Below are 17,345 nucleotides of genomic sequence, written 5' to 3'. Positions count from 1 at the left end.
TTCTCCAAATGTATAATAGCATACTCTGATGTCTGGATGTGGGAAACTTCCTTTTTGGTTTAAAAGAAAAAGAGGAAATAAAGTGCTTTCTTGAGCAGAACTAAACCAGCAGCAATCGATTTGCAAATAATTGATAACGAAAAATTAAGGGATACTGGAATAAAACCAAGTAATAGCACATATCAATTTTATTTCCATGCTCTTTTGAGTGGCAATTAGAAAAGGGAGAAGGGCAGTCTACAGGGCAAGAGAATCACGGAGTAGTTCTCACTTGTCTTGCACATCATTTGAGTGAAGGCAATAGGACAGCAGCTGGAGCCCATTGCAGTGAAGCTCCCTCCAAAGTACAGCTACACGTGGCTGCTTATCATGCAGAGGAGGCAGCATTGGTAGTAGACCACTGCATCTGAATTCTCTCAATCTCTATTAAAGTGAAGTTCAAAGCTGCTTTTTTTTTTTTGATCAATGTTATTCTACAATTCAAACATAGAAAGAAAAGAAAAAAAAAATCTATGACTGAAAGTCAAGTTGCTTCAGGGCAGAAAGCAACACACAAGATGCAGATAAAGTAGCAGCAACTAGGAAAGTAAGGAACCAAACAAACACAAATATATCAGAAAATGGCAGAGATTTTCTCACCAAAACCCACAAACACAGCCAGAAGGCCTCCAAATAAAGTTTAATTACTAGGCAGAAACTCTGTGTAGTTTCCACCAAAAGAAATGGTAGACTGGTTATGGATTTAGAAGTATCTGACGCGTTCAAGGCATGTCCTGGCATACATGCTCTGGTAAAGCTGAACTCAACTCTGCTGTGAATAATTCTCCCTTGTCCCAATACAGACAACTCGAAATCTTCACAGTAATTTGGCATAATTCAAAATAAAATGCAATTTCTTAAACATTACTCTAAGAAGTCTCATTTTGGTAACATCCTCTACGCATCAACACACCATGTACAAGCCAGCTGCAAGCTTGCGTATGCAGAATTTTATCAGTGACTGGAGTTAATATCTTGCCAATAAATGGCAAAATACTTGGCTAGGAGAAAAGGGAAAACCCCCTAAATCCTAGGTCTAGGATGGTTTTAAGTACACTCCTACATTTGGAAACCCATAAAACCAATACTGCTCTGCAGTCTCCCCCTCCCATAATGAGCCTCTGCCAAAAAAAGAAACGGGGGAAAAAAAAACCCAAGAGACAACTAATATCACAGAATCCACTGCACTGATGTTAACCCACATAACCAACACAGCTACACTATTTTTTACCTCCAAAAGGTTTCGCATGACCCTGCAATATGCCATCATTCCCTTGTTCACTACAGGGCAGTAACAGCTTTTGAATAATTCCATGCATTATAATGTTACAAAAGAACATATCCAACTCAACAAATCAAGGTAATAGCAATTGCCTCCCTTTGCAATTCTTCTGTCTCCAGTGTCCTATCTTGTGTCTCTTTTCATCATACTGGAAATGAGGACATCAGATGACCAATACTATGATTTATCTTTAGCAGATATTAATCTTTATTCCCCAGTTAATCTTTGCCCAAATCTCAAATTACTTCCTAAAGATGTTTGTTTAAAAGCTAATCCCGTTTTACTAAGCTGTGAGATAACAGAAAAATTATTGCTTTTTTTAGCATAAAACACCAGAAACCACCACAAAGATCCATGAGAAAAAAAAAAAGAAAAAACCAAACCTGTTTTCCATAGAATGAAACAATGCTTAAGAATAATTCTTATTTCTTAGGAATTACAATTAAATGAGAATTACAGGTTTCTAGAATGCTATATAGAAATTATAGCTGCAGAAGCAAATTAAGATCAGAGACCTTCCATTTACCTGGAATATGGAATTTTTCCACAGGAAAACTGCTTAGTTGTTCATATATTCTGCTTTTCTCTTGTAAAAGAGTTTCTTTTAAGGCACTCTCCCTATGTCCTCGGGAATTGAGAGCCTCTAGGAGTTGGTCCAGTTGTTCCCGAGAATTGTAAAAGCACCAACGGTTTGGTTTATATACTGGCCTTGGCACCTCTACAACAACACTGGTGTGTGAATCTTGGTCAATATTGGAGGTAGATTCAGAGGATTTCAAAGACTCTCCAGTTTTACTGAATACCTGAGGTTCATTTGTGCAAGACTGTAGACTATTCTGAAAGGAAGAGGTTCGAGGCAACAACATGTCTTCTGTGAGACCAGAATAGTCCTCTTCTATAAACAATCCCGGAACAGAGGGGAAAATCCAGTAGCGTCGGTACAGACGGTCACGACCTAACGGGGTGATATTTGTGCAGGCTGTTGCATTCTGAATCTTTTCTAACAGTTCCTTCTCCTTCTTTTGTTGCTCCTGTTTTAAAGCTTCTTCGTCTTCAGCAGTAAGAGGCTCACTCTTTTCACAAGTGGTCTCTTCTGGTCTTGTAAATTCTTTGTATCCATTTTGCCCTCTCCTTCCTAAAAGTTAAAGGAAGAAGAATGATAGCCACACACTTTTAGATTATTTCTTTAACCAAAAACTCAAGTAAAGGGCAGGTTTTGGTTCTGTCCCTTTCTGATTATTTAAACTTACACTGTCAAGGACCATCAGCTCAGTCAAGAAACAACACTAGTTTTATTAAAGAAAAATTCAACCCCCTAACCCTTGATAAAGGGGAAGCCATCTTTAGTGTACCTTCACTTTACAGAAACTAGTCTAAGTCTCATTTACTGACATTGTCATTTTTAACACCATAAACCCCCAAAATTTCAAGAATTAAAAGTATGTTATAAAAGTATCTTATCATGATAAAGTAAAATTCTAGCAATTTCACTATTGAATACAAACTATGTTTTGGACTTAATTTATCACACTCAAAATGATCAACTTAAACCACCCAAAAACCTCAAGCAAAACCATAATCCCTATATAAGAGCTTTTCTTGCACACTCAGTTACATTTTTTTAAAATATATATACTACTGTTTTTCACCTCAACTTTTATCAGCTGAAAATACTCCAGTTCGCATCTTAGTTTACCAAAGAATCAGGTCCTGATAATCGTGTAGAAAAGTACATCTTGTAATGAACACATGCAACAGTGAAAGATGCTGTCAGCATTCAATTTCTACCAATTTCTAGCGTGACCTTCAGTTTCTCCAATTGTAGGAATGAAATAACACTTGTTTGCCCTCCAGGCACAATGTCTCTACATCGGCATTCAAGAAACTTGAAATTCTGTGTCACAACTCACTGTTTTGCCGTCACAAAGCTGTAGCGAACATGCAAACCTGTATTACTGAACAACTCAGAATTTCTCTCCCAGGTACTGTTAGAAACTGTACAAGTTTCCAACCCTAATTCCACAATGATCCAGGACTTTCATTGGCACATGTGCTAGCACAAAGCCTTCACAGGAGAAAGATACAGATGAGCTGGCAGCGCAAAGCCATCAACAATTCATCCTCCTGTGGTGGGATCCATGTTTAGTTACAAACAGCAGCTGTGCCGTTTACCGCACCACAGCTCCTACTAGCACACTGCTGAGGAAATTAAATCCGGTGATAAGTCTGGTTGCATTCTGATATAGAAGGCATGCTGCTTCATTAACGAAGGCAAACTAAACCCAATCACTCGATATAGCATTTTCTTTTTAAAATACCTGTTGTTTTTGCAGCTTCCTAATAAAAAGGATCAAAACCACACCATACCCTATTAGATGAGACTCCTACAACTCTCTCATAGTGAGTGCATTACTCCTAACTGTAGTGGTTTGTCAGGCAGCAGCCTGGGGTGTTTTAGACAAAAGAGGAATCCACACAGCAAGTATGAAAGACAAGAAGAAAGGGAAGTGTGAAAGAATATACACCTGACCACTAGAACTACATTAGGCCAGTTCAATGTGCTTAATAGCCCATCGTGATCATGCTTGGGTAGGTTTGTTGCTTTGTTGGTGGGGTGGGGTTTTTTTTCCCCTTTAAAAATTTACAGGAAAGATTGATACTTTATAAAAATTTACTATGAAACCCAAGAACTTGCCAGGTGCATGCGTGTGTATCTGTGTGCATACGTGTATACTAATGAACAAATACATTATAGCATTACCTCTTCCTCGTTTTTTGTTTGGTCCCAGCTCTTCTTCATCCTCTGTCACTGTATCCATGTCTTGCTCTTTACGTTCAATTTCTTTGCTCTCTGTACTAGTATCAAGGTCTTCCCGTTCCTCCTCCCTGACACAACAAAATAAACAAAAGGTGACTAACTGACCAACCATGTATTAAAAGCTGAATGGAATGAAAAAAAAAAAAAAATACAGAACAGAATACGGCATCTTCAGCACAAACAGTATTTTCTTCTCAGAAGTACTTAAGCTAATCAAAGACCTATAAAGTTTATTTTTAAAAAGCATTAAGTCATAGAACACATTAAAACCCAGAAGAAACCCACTAAACTGTAAATGGGAAGTTCCATATTAAAGACTAAAACCTACTCTTTGGTATTCATTCTTTCATTTGAAGAGTACTATTATAATCAGATCCTTTTTGCAGACATCTTAGTGTAGTTCTGCTGACCTGAATTTTTTTTTCATGACTAAAAACAGTGTTTCCTCATCAAAATGTATACTGTTTTATAAAATGCTTATTACACATTTTTCCCTCATCTAGCAAATATAATTAAAACCCTACAGAACTACATGCAACTATTACAGGATAACATTTATTTTATTATTTTTTCTCAATTACAGTTTTAAAAACAGTATAAATCTGTCTTTGGCCCATGCTCACCTTTTGCAAGCAGATTTATTTAACTAACTCCCTTCCTCAAGCAGGTAAAGATATAATGTTGTATATACACTGTGCTTTTTTTTCTGGACTCATATACAGCTGCATGTGCATGAATCTTACCACCTGAAACCATACAGTTTTATTAATAGAACAAAAAAAACCTTGGTCTTACGGAAATCACTTGGGATAGCATAGCATTTTTTAAAAAAATGCTATTAAATTTGGTTCATAAACTGTTATGCGAGGTCAGCATTATCTAGCTCAAATCAGACCAATTCCTCAAATTATAAAAACAAACTATAATGGTCTATTATGAAGATATTAATAGACTGATATGAAATCAATGCAAGACAAAAAGTAATGTAAAAAAATAAATTAGATTTTGCAAGTTTCTCTTGTCAATAGGTAAAAGTGTCAAGCTTTCGACAGAATTATGGGTGTACTAAAAGTTGCTTTTAAAAATAAAGTCACTTTCATAAAGCAATTATAAAACACTAGAAAGAAAAATAAAATCAACATTGAGGACTATATACTTTAATTAAAATATATCTTCGTATACGATCAAGTCAATGAAAACTACATAGGTAAGATCTGGCCACATAACTGAAAAGTGCTGTATCATATATATCATAGTAATACCATGTATCATACCCAACAGATACTTCTACAGCAGGATTTCTTTGCTCCTCTTCCTTCAGCTTTTCTTGTTTCTCTTTCATTTTTAACTCTTGTTCTTTTAACCTGTCTTCTCTCCTCTTACGTATCCTAATAGTAAGAAGGATATAGAAAACCAGTGCGATTAATCTAATATCTGATCTGGCCACATTTTTTCTGTTATACTACAGCATCATCTAAAAATAACAGTAATGTGGAAAAGCACAATGCTTAGTGCAATAAAATTTCACTGCCATCTGGGGTCCCAAGAAACCAGCATAAACCACAAACAGTACTATTGTTTCTCATATGCCTTCTACAATCGAGGTATTAATCTCATTTGTAGCAACAAAATTTAGCTTTCCATATCCTAGTTTTACCTTGCTGCTGCCGCCTCTCGTTCTTTGCGATGCTGTTCTGCCTTTAATTCCCTGAACTCCTGTTTTGCTTGTCGTAACACATCAACAGAGTCCTCAATGAAATCTCGAGTGGAGACGAGAGTCAGAAGTTTCCCACAGAGGGCATGAAGGATCTTCATCTTTTCTCCTAATAAAATTCAGACCAATGTTCATATTTCATTATACAACTGACAAATAAGCCTCATTCTTAGACACTCCAGACTGAAGATTGGCTCTCACTTGAGAAAAAGTGAACAAACATTTGTAGTGCACCAGCTGCACTTGCAAAGAGGTGTTTCCTGAAATACCTGCTTTGCTCAGAGATGCGAGCCTTTATTTTTAATTTATTAACCTTCCAGAAGAACCACTAAAATGCATTATCATCTTCAAAATGGAGATAAAAGAACAGTAGATAGTCATTTTTTCCCTCCATTTCCAAATAAAAAAACAAAGACCCAAACCAGAACAGCAATAAAAAGCAGGGGCTGAATCAAACACTCAGATGCTTCTCCCAGAGAGATCCCCTTCTGCAAGTAAAACTAACATTTTTTCATGGGGTTTAAAAAAGCTACTCAGAAGTAACAAGACTGCCTAGCTCTGCACTCTCTGATCTGGTGGCACCTGCATGCAGGGGCTGGAGCACACGGGGTGGGTGTTGGTCTAAGTGACCTCAACAGGTCCTTTCCAAACTCAATTATTCCACAATACAGTAAATATTGACCATTATTGATCTGAAGCAGTTACAAAACCAATCACTTGATGAGCAATCTGATCATCTCTAACATTTACTGTCTTTTATTACCTGGCAACAAATCATACACTGAGGTACTTGAAAGTTTCTTCAAGAGACCAGGATTACTCAGTCTCAGCTCCATGCAAGCATCATCAGTAGCATCAAACCCTCCTCGTTTCTGGTAACGGTATTTTGCATTGGCTGACGTTACATCAGCGCCTGATGCTAGAATGTGAAGTCTGAGAATCTCAGAAAGAGTGCAGCTATCAAGATCCAAGTTTTTCAAATTGCAGCCTACAGTTGAGAAGAATGAACAGTTACTTTCTATAGACATTTAAAAGTATATAAATATAAATATTAAAAATGTGCTTCACAATACAGCTCAAAATAAGAACAGTAACAAAACAAGTAGTGAAACCCATACATACCCTGATGTAACTGGGGCCATGCAGCTGCCAAAGTAGCAACTGCAGACAGTGCAGATTTTGTGGGGTCTGCATCTTCATCCAAAGCCTCTGTTAAATCTTTAAGGAAATAAACACTTTATTCTAGGGCAAATTAAAACTTGTACTGTGGAGGGGAGGAAAGCAAGCCATTTTTAAAAGTTGCAGACAAAGCAAAAAGAGGGTCGATATTTACAAAAGCATCAATGTAGTCAAAATTAAATTCAACATCCAAATTAAAATTTATGTATCTTTAAATGCAACTAAAAATCCAACTAAAAGCTAAGGACATGCACCACATGCTATATGCTGTTCTCCCTATATAGAAGCCATTAAAGCAACCACAATGCATGAAACGTACACAATGGCAACATAGAAGGCAGAAAAACCAAATCCATAAACACACTTGAAAGCAAAACCAAACAATAATGCAAGAACGCCTGTATTTTGTTCCCTCAAACAAACTGTTATTTCCTGTCATCATTTTATTTTTAGGAAATACCAGTATCAAAACATCTGATTGGTTTGGATGGTTATCATCATTCACTGCATACTTTTAAATCTGCAACTGTTCTGTGCAAATACAATTACTAAGGCATTACAAAGAAACTGTATTTCACCAAAACAAGCATCTGAACTTGATAAGGAGCATCACAGATTAGCAAACTGACCAGGAAAGCAGGGCAGTGAAAGGGAAAAACAGCAAAATTCCTGTTTCTTAGACAAAAGTTTCCTTAGCACTTACAAGCATTTCTCCAGAGGGTTGGCAGAATTTTTTCAACATTGTACGCTGTTTCAAGAATTTCACTTTATTCAAGTCCAAATCATTAAGCAGTTACAAAGTCACCAAGTCAATAAAAAAGCCACAAATCCAAACTAAGACCACATAAAAAGCAAATCCACAACCGAGTCCTGTATGATGACTGAAGTTGTTTGAAAACTGTCACCCAGACATTGCAAAATTAATCTCTGCACCTCCCCTCTCACTGTATCTGTATGACAAGGTTTGAGAAAGTACTGTACACACCAAAATCCCATACCCATGGTGTTTGCTGTTGCAGAAACATTGCCTGTACAGAATTTAAGTGAGCAAACATGCTGACTACTACTAGTTCGGTTAGTCAAAATTACAAAGCCGAGAGCATGCAATTCTTTTACGGGAAAAAAGATGTCTGAATGAGTGACAAGAAATGAAAGTTCAAAGGCAAGTAAAAGATAATAGATAAGGCACCTGGCCCACAGCTCTGCTCCACTAGAAGTGAAACAGCAGATTTTGCAGTTGCCAGCCTCATATAGTCAAATTAAAATATGAAAGTTACATTACATTTTTTCTGATCAGTCCTAAGAATAAGGAAAAAAAAAAATCTAATCAATTATTCTATGATTACCTGATAATGGAATCCTTGTTTATATTGCCCAATCAATGCTCTCAGTAGTTAAAAAGATCCAGTTTAATTGCCAAATTCAACAGTAATTAAATACAGTCTAGATTTGTTAACACCATATCAAATCTGTAACTTTATTCAATTAACAAGAGCAGCCTCTATTGCTGAAGATAATGCCCATGTTTTAAAGACATTTTCTAGATTAGACATAAATCTTAAGCATGAGAATAGACATAGTCCTCAAGGAAGGAATTAAAGGAACCTTCCTGTACCTCACACATCTGTCTTACAGGAGAACCACAGGATTCACTTGACCTCAAATGGCAAGTGCTCCTATGTTCCTATCTACCTCTAATGAAATAAAAACTAGCAGGAAGGGTCCAAGCTTATTTAACTAGTCACCAAAATTGGCAGTTCATAAGCACAGGACCACATAAATCTGTAACAAAGCCTGCACTCCTTCTGATCAGTGGTTAGCGTATACCAAATGCCTCTGAAAACGTGGGCAACTTCAGCCTTGGAGTAAAGACTAAAGGCAGAGTGACTGTGAGATGCTTTACTGAAAAAAACGCAGAGACATGTTAGTATCCAGGACTTGTGGATATCCTTAGACTTCTAAGTCTTGAAGGACAATACATATTGAATTCTCCATTATAGTTGTGCTGGGGAGTTTTAATTTTTAATCTAGTTAGATCCAGATTATTCTTTTTTTTTTTTTATAGCTAAAGACCTTTGAGAAGATTTAGGAAAATACCTTGTTTCCTGACCCTCAGAAGAAACATGTAACAGTGCTGAAGGAAGAGGAAGAAGATGAAGACAAGCTTCCCTCACCTCCAAAACATAAGCAGTGCTGTTAAAAGTTTATTATGCTTTGCTGGATACAATCGCAGTAACAATGAGCTTGTTTTTTCTCTATTTTCCCCTAGACCCTACCCTCCATACCCAGTTTAAAGCTTTAATTTCAGCTAAAGGAGAAAAAACAAGTCCATTTACATACAATACCCATGCACAATAAGGTTAAACAAAGGAATGCCATAAACCATGCAGTTTAAACTTAATTCCAGTGAAATTTCAGTTTTTCAGCAGTAAAATTAAGGATCTGACCTTTGGTCTCAGCATCAGCTATTTGATCTTTGGCCACTTCCTCTTCCTCTTCGGCCATTGCCTGAAAGATGGCAGTCAGGAAGAAAAACAGCAATTCACATAGTGGGCCTTCAGTGTCATTTCCTACAAGAGCTTCCTCTAAAACTTCTGTGAATAAAGTTTAAGAAGCGTCACTTTTGCCGCAAAGTTAGAAAACGATTATGTACTGAAGAATGAAAACATTTTTTTTTCCCCTTCAGGTATGGTAATTAAGTTACTTGTCCATAATTTACTGCAAATATTCCTAAGGTGATACTGTCAAAGAGTGCTGACAAAACAACATTTTCTTAATATATAACTGCAAGAGTGAAGTACAAGTAGACATTTTAATAATTAGATTTACAGCTTCTACATTGCAATTAATTTTGATTTTATAAACACTGCAGAAGTTGACTGTGAAAACTGGATTGATATACACATGTAAGCACTGACATATTAAAGCTGCACAGAAAATTTTGTAGCACTGGTACTTGGGTGCACTTAAGACATTTGGTTTTTTGGTAGAAAGGACACCACAAAATTGGGGCACCTTGCCACATAAATGACAACTTGCCTAAAGTCACTCCTTCAGGAAATTCATCTTGAAGATCAAAAAGTTCCCCAAAAGCATATAAAAACTCCAAAACCATCAGAGCATCACCAAAGATCTCAGGAGGAAGTCTCGTCTTCACTGGCATTGGAACAGGAAGTTCCTGCAATCCAAACGGGACAACTTAACATTGTATTTGGTTTCTGCAGAATACACAAGTGATTAAAACCAAACAGTGCATGATTCTAAGGAGCGTATCTGTTGGATTTCTTTACATTTGACTGAAAATAGTTCTGCAAGACACATCATTAATTATCACAGTAACATCTGTGGCAGTACTAACTTCAAAAACCAAAGAGCACACAACTTGGACGTAAATCTTCCAAGATAAAAGTTTATTCACGTTCATGAAATTGAATGATTTTGTATTTTTGTTTAAAAGGAACCCACTACAAGTTAAGACAACTGTCAAGATTTTTCCTTTAAACCTGTATTATTTCACAAGAGTTTTGAATTTATGTTTGCTGGAACTGTCCAGACAAGCAAAAATAAACATATTCCTGAAAGTTTACTCATTATTGCTTGCAAAGACAAGCAAACACATTCACATAAACACACACCCATCTAATACTAGGATATGCAAAGTCATGTCTAATGATTGAGCATTCTGGTAGTTGGGTTTTTGCGTTGGTACGGCAGTTACGATAGCTGAAGACATTTTAAAGGGAGCTGATGTAACCATATAAGACCACTACTTGGCAGAGACACCACCTCCAAATCACATATGGCAGTGCCTAACACTGAGCTTGACTTTCAAATTACTATCTTGATGTAACTCTTCAAGATTTGTCGTCACTTAATGTTTCTTAGCAGAGTCAAACAATTTCCAGAAAGATGGCTGCTTTCCACAAAGGTGGTAGTTCACAAACATTAACGAGAAGAATATTGAATCCTATGCTTTCAAAAGAACATAGTAAGGTATTTCATACATTTCCTGAGAAGGGAATTTTTTGAAAATGGGTGGATCTTTTTTCTTGCTTCCTTACCTAAACTCATCTTTATTCATATTGTTGTCAATTTTCACTGTAATGATGATAGTACTTTCCCACCCCTCCCTTTTTCTTTTCCAACTGAATCATAGAAGTACTATTTTGCACACCTTCCTCTCGTTTTGACAATGCTCTTCCTTTTCTTCAGTTTCTTTTCCCTTTCCACACACAGCTCGGTTTTCACTCTCATCTTCAAGGGCCTGTACAGCTCTCCTTGCAAATATATCCAATTCTCATATTCCTCCCAACCAGTGCTATCACTTCAATTCATTTAACACTCTCCTCTATTTCTACTTGTCCTCTTTGTGCTTCTGTCATGTTTCCCTATGTATCTCAAATAAATCCCCATCCTTCTGTTTCCGACAATTTTGACTCCTTTTGCTATCCCCTGCCAAAATTAATCATAATAGAGTGTACATAAATGTATAACACTAGACAATCTTCCATTATGTACAGCCACACTACATTCTTGTTTAGAACATTAAGTTCTTTGGAAGGTAAATTCTTGTTACTTTCTATAGGTTCCCAGGATCATCCAGAAAGATGCTCGTTAAGCAAGGATACTGCTAGAGTTTAAATCAAAAGAATGCCACAAGGAATAACAAACTAATGTCCTTTCTACCTTTTGCAGCCAAAAATTTGGTTTCTTCATTACTCAAATATTTTAAGTAACTCAGGTTTATTTTAGACAAGCTCATGTTGTATATTTAACAGAAAAGTCAGGCATACTTAATACCCTCCACTGAGTAAGGTCAGCGCTTTACATATACACCTGTTCCATGTTAAGATTAAGAACAGCCTGTAAAGTTCTTCTGGAGGGTGAAAACAGGATCGTCTGCATCTGCATTAGCATCACCACTGGGAAATATTGCACCACTGCAGGTGATTCACAACCCCTCATGTTCAGATAGCATCTAGACCTGCCTCTGCATTAGGGAATCTAGCTTGGGGACCCTGTAAAGTACAAGCTTGAGCTATTCCAAATTCAATCATACCTTAAGATCATCACACTCCATATCTTCTCTAGGCTTACTCCACTGTTTCAGGTATTCCACATATTTTCTTTTTTCTTCACGCAGCTTCTCTCTTTCCTGAAAGAAAGAGTCACAATTGCATATAAAATATGGTCAGATTGCCCTACTATAGTTTCTAGAACTGAACCGCTTACTATTTCAATCACACTGAAAAATAAAACTAAACCTTATTTAATTAGAATGAAATAATTTTTTTTCAAATAAGATACTGGCAAAAATGTTTAGAAGTAAACCGTGGTGATATGTTGTTGGATTACATATGGGGTTTTGTTGGGGTTTTTTTGTTTGTTTGGCTTTTTAAATGAAGTGGCTGAGGAAAAAAAAATGTAACTTTCATACATACGCTTATTTTTAGATAACACAAAAAAAGACCATCAAAATAGATAGTGGATGTGACTGTGGTAAAATATAATGGAATAAATAATTTCTTCACATTCAAAGTGACAAAAAGTTATTTAGCAATTTCCATCCAAAGAAAAGCCACAAGGAAACCCACAACCATTTAATATGCTGTGAATCTGATGCAGTACAGTGTCTTTAACACTTAAGAACATGACAACCATCAAATCAATACTGTTATGCATTGTTGGAAAAAAACCCAGACCACCACATTACTTCAGAAGTTAGTTCAAAGTGAACTTTTTGTGAACTAAAATTATAACATAGAGAACGTTATCCTGAAATACAAACCCACAATCATATCATTGCCTATTCTGCTAAAGTGCATTTCTACAAACTCAAAACAGTTAATGAAAAATAACTTGAAGCAGATAGCAACTAAGAAACAAGTAAACTAGAAAGCCATTATACTGTTCCTGTATGAAACATATACTGCAAATGCATTACTTTTTCCTTTTCTATTTTGAGTCTCTCTTTCTCTTCTTTCTTCTTCATCCTTTCTTCTTCCACAATTTTCTTTAATTCTTCTCTCTTTTTTTCCTTATCTTCTTTTTCCTTTTTCTTAGCTTCTATAGCATTTGCTTTCTCTCGTTTTAATTTAGCTTTTTCAAAAGCTATGAAGGAAAAAAACCAAACAAACCAAAGTTATTTTTTCTTTTATAAAATGTTAATTTTATCTAACTGTGCTAAACAGACTGCTCTTTTTATAAATTACCATATGAAAACTATATTGTGATGAAGACTGAATTGTCTCTATGCCAACCAGAAATTCAGTCACTTGAAAGTTCTTTAAAGAATCAGAATTTTAAGCCTAAGTATTATACATGTTTTACAAGGTTGTCACCACTGTAATAAAGTCAAATTTCTCTGGTTTTATGAGTACACAGAAGTTTATTACTTGTTTATTGGTTTCTATCAAGTGACATATAAGGATGAGAACCAATTCCAACTGCATATAATTACAGCAACATATTTAGTAATGACTGTTTAATAAAAGCATGTCACAATTAGGTGTGGCATATAACTATGAAATATTTGTGATAGTAAAAACCTTTACATATATGATCTTTAAATATTTAACTATCACTGAATAACTGAAAAGTCAATACATTTGAAACCTACTTATGATTTCAGTGGGTTTTGTGCAAGTTTTCCTTCTGTTATACAGTTTAAGCTGAACTTTAATTGGTAATAAATGTTATTGCCTGAGGAGATCCACATTTCTTTGTAGCTGTCTGCAGAAGAACAGCAGGACACAAATTTCTACTGTCTGTGGACAGACAATATCTGTCAACCCACACACAGGCTAACAAATGAAAGGAGGTCAGGGAGCTTACCCTTTTAATTGAATAAACAAGAAAGCTAGAACCACAAGTGAAGAAAATGAAAAAAGATCCTTACTTTATTACCAAGTGGATAGCACTCAAAAAAAGATTTTGATTACATTTTCCTATAAAATTCTGGACATGAGCTAGATTGCTTTACAGATAGCTACTACATACTGCTACCAGCAGTGGCTCTCACACAGCAAACAGAGCCAATGAAACTGATCCCCCATAGTCTTCTACATACTGAGAAGGTTGATTTTTCAAGGTACTTGGTATTTTACTGCCTTTTCGCATCATAAGCACTATAGCAGCTCTTTAGAAGAGATTTTATGAATGTCAGTAATTGCCATTCCAATTAAACATTATTTATATGTCAAATGTTTAGATAAATATTCAATTACATTAGTATAGTATATTTGAAAAGGTACTTTTAAGCTTAGTGTATGGATGGGATCATACTTTTCAGATAATCGGTATAATGTGTTGCCAGTTTCAAATTAACTGTATCTTTAAAAAAAAGTTTGTAATCATGGGCCAACAACGATCACATAGAACAAGTGTGACACTACAGGGTTTATTATTATTATTGTATTACTTATTTGATGCACTCATCACCATTTTGTTTCTTCAACAAAGAACAGAAAGCATTTACAAAGTCTGAATATCAACATGCTGTTACAGTTTTCCAGTGAGGTGGCAGAACATAAAAAGAGTACATTTAAATCTCCATGTTATACAACTTATTTCAAGGCTGATAGCTTCAAACAATGAAAGAGCAATCTGTTTCAAGGGCATTGGGTTTGGGGGTGCAATAGGATACCAAAGACAAAATTAAGCCAGAATGTCTCTTAACTAGCCTTCTAGAAGCTGAAGTTAATGTCACACAAGAAAGGAAGCAGCTTTGATGTTGATCAGCAATTACCTTGTTCTGTGCTGTCACTCCCAGCACATAAATAAATAGATGCCAGTTGTGTGAAGAAGTGGACACACAAGTTTAGTGGAGCCCATTAAACCCTAGCATCCCCATCTCCTGTGAAGAAAAGGCCCTGAGCAGCCTCAGACAACTTTGCACTTCTTTAAACACATGTTGGACTAGATAATTTCCAGACATCCCTGCCACCCTAAAACATTCTGTGATAATGGAAACAAGAGGTAGAAACCAGAAGTTCACTGAAATATTTCCACAGATTAAAGCCTTTCCTTAGGAAGGACATCAGTTCGTACAACCCAGAAGAACATCTCCTTGTCTGAGCTTTGTCTCCTCAAGAAGACGCACCGGTTTACCTAATTAAACTCATACAAAAGGTATGTGGGTCCCCTTATTTCATTTGTAATCAAGTTTAAATAGATCAGAAACAGGTCAAAACTAAGCCAAAATAATTCAATCAGTCCAAAATAAAAATCTCTTAAGTGATTTGTGCTCTTTTAATTAGAAAAAATTGTAAATATACTGTAAGTAATTTTGCAGAACATTTAGATATGCCTTAAATATCTATGCACAGGCATCTTCAGAAAGACTCAAAATTTCCTTAAGGATTATTACAGGTTTAGAAAGCATTGCAATTCTTTTAAATTTTGAGGTAGTTTTCCCATTTACAGATTTTCATCATACAACAGACTGATTTGTGTTATATGTTCAGACTGATTTGTGTTAAACTTTCATATTCTGATATACCTTCAGCTGTTAAAATTTATACATGACTTCAGAATCCAAACATCTGCAAAAATTTATTTTGTTTTTTATTTATCTGAGATAGAAGTCAACACAGCTGGACTGCAAGCTTCCTACCTTTCTCCAGTTTAGTAAAAAAAAAAAATAAAGTCAGGAAACAACTATTCCAACCACTGAAAGGAGCACTTTGCAATAGTGCTGTGGCAGTGCAATCTTACTATGTTTTCCCTTTGAAAGGTACAAACTCAAAGATAGTTTAATTATGGCCTGCTCTTAGACATGCAAAAACTGGTTCTACTAGTCATAGGACTAAACCTCAACTTACCCATGGCCTGCATATCTTCTTTTTGCTTCTGGAACTTTGTCTTTTCCCTTGGTACTTTACTTTTGTTTCCTTGGGTATTTTGTTTAGTAGTAATCTCATCCTCCTGATAAGACAGTTCAGAGGGGGAGTGGAAAAAAAAAAAAGAACATAGTATCTACAGTGAAATGACCAGCAACAGATATTCCCAATTTTTCAACAGTTCTCTAAAACAAGAATAAAAACAGACTGTAAGAGTTTCCCAAAAACATACTAAGTACTCAGAGATCCTGCCTAACAGCTGGGAGAATAGGGGGAAGAGGAAAGAAACCCCAAAATTTTTTCTTCTAGTTTCTTTTGATTTTGGTTTTGTTTGGTTTTTTTTTTTTTTTTTTTGAGTAGCTCAGAGCACTAAGCTTCACTGTGTCTAAATACAGGCAAGTGACATAACTGTATCTAAGAGTACAAAGTAAAGTTTTTTAGCAAATTATTTATTAATCATTCCCAGAAGGGACAAGTACGCTATGCACCTTCACAACCCACTGAAAAGCTAGTTTCTCAGTGGGATCACAGAAATAAGAAAGGTAAAAATAAGAAGATAACATATAAAGCATGGTCCCTCTTACCATCTTAACTATAAAGCAATCTGCTTAATAGCAGTTATGTAATATATCTCAGTTCATCCTCAAAGTAAAAAAAAAAGCACATAATCAACCTTGCATTCCAACTGTTCTGAAAGTTCAGAGAAAATGGAAGAACTTGATGATTATGCTGATATGTCTTCATCTGGAATTTAAAATGTTATTACTTACAAGACTAGTAGATGCCCTTTTTGGAGGTCTCCCTCGCCGTCTGCTTGCAGGACTGAAGATAAATGTGGGTGGGTCATCAGGAAAGAAGTAGGAAAAATTTTGTTCTGCTAGATTATATTTTGCAATTGATGTTGCCTTAATAAGAAAGATGAAAATTCATTGTGAAATTCTTACCTTTTCATAAATATAAACTAATTAATGAATCATTAATTCACAAAAAAAAGACAATAAAAGTAACTAGATTCAAAACTGGTTAGCTTAGGATAAGAAATAAAAATCTGAAATAGCATAACTGTAGAGTTAATCCACCAAGTGGATAATAAAGCAAGCAGCACACATTTGAAAATAGAATTTAGCCTCATTTGGTAAGATTTTATTTCTTTAGCTGCCTTTTAGCAAAAACAACTGGAAACAGTCTTCCTAGCAAGTTCCTGAAATGTGTCGAGAATTACTTTTGATGAAGAAAGCTGGAAAGTTAATTTGCTGAAGAATCACATAATTCTCTATCATACTTCAGCATTTCTGGAGGAGGAGACAGTTTATGACTTCTCTCATTCTGAATTGTCCAGGTTTCTTTTCAAGTCTGCTTTCTCAACCTCATGACTTCAAGTCTGCCCTTATCAAGTGATACAGATGAGGACACAAAGGAGACACTCCAAATATGGCATGTTCACGTAATTGCTGAAATGCAAGGCAATCAGCA

General features: G+C 35.8%; 1 protein-coding gene across 3 annotated transcripts in view; it reads right to left on the bottom strand.

Moving 5' to 3' along the window:
- Nucleotides 1-17,345, bottom strand: part of BAZ1A (bromodomain adjacent to zinc finger domain 1A) — a 65,920-nt gene that overhangs the window by 17,916 nt on the left and 30,659 nt on the right. For all 3 annotated transcript variants that reach the window (XM_075753983.1, XM_075753985.1, XM_075753984.1), the window contains 12 exons: nt 16,643-16,777; nt 15,855-15,957; nt 12,977-13,143; nt 12,092-12,187; nt 10,072-10,210; nt 9,480-9,626; nt 6,976-7,071; nt 6,617-6,841; nt 5,797-5,962; nt 5,414-5,527; nt 4,083-4,207; nt 1,848-2,456 (listed from right to left, as the gene is read on the bottom strand). In XM_075753983.1, coding sequence (XP_075610098.1) covers nt 1,848-2,456; nt 4,083-4,207; nt 5,414-5,527; nt 5,797-5,962; nt 6,617-6,841; nt 6,976-7,071; nt 9,480-9,626; nt 10,072-10,210; nt 12,092-12,187; nt 12,977-13,143; nt 15,855-15,957; nt 16,643-16,777 — 2,122 coding nt within the window. The remainder of the gene's footprint in view (nt 1-1,847; nt 2,457-4,082; nt 4,208-5,413; nt 5,528-5,796; nt 5,963-6,616; nt 6,842-6,975; nt 7,072-9,479; nt 9,627-10,071; nt 10,211-12,091; nt 12,188-12,976; nt 13,144-15,854; nt 15,958-16,642; nt 16,778-17,345) is intronic.

Source organism: Balearica regulorum, chromosome 5 (genome assembly GCF_011004875.1).
Source record: "Balearica regulorum gibbericeps isolate bBalReg1 chromosome 5, bBalReg1.pri, whole genome shotgun sequence".
NCBI classification, from domain to species: domain Eukaryota; kingdom Metazoa; phylum Chordata; class Aves; order Gruiformes; family Gruidae; genus Balearica; species Balearica regulorum.
This window is presented reverse-complemented; position numbering and strand designations above follow the sequence as displayed.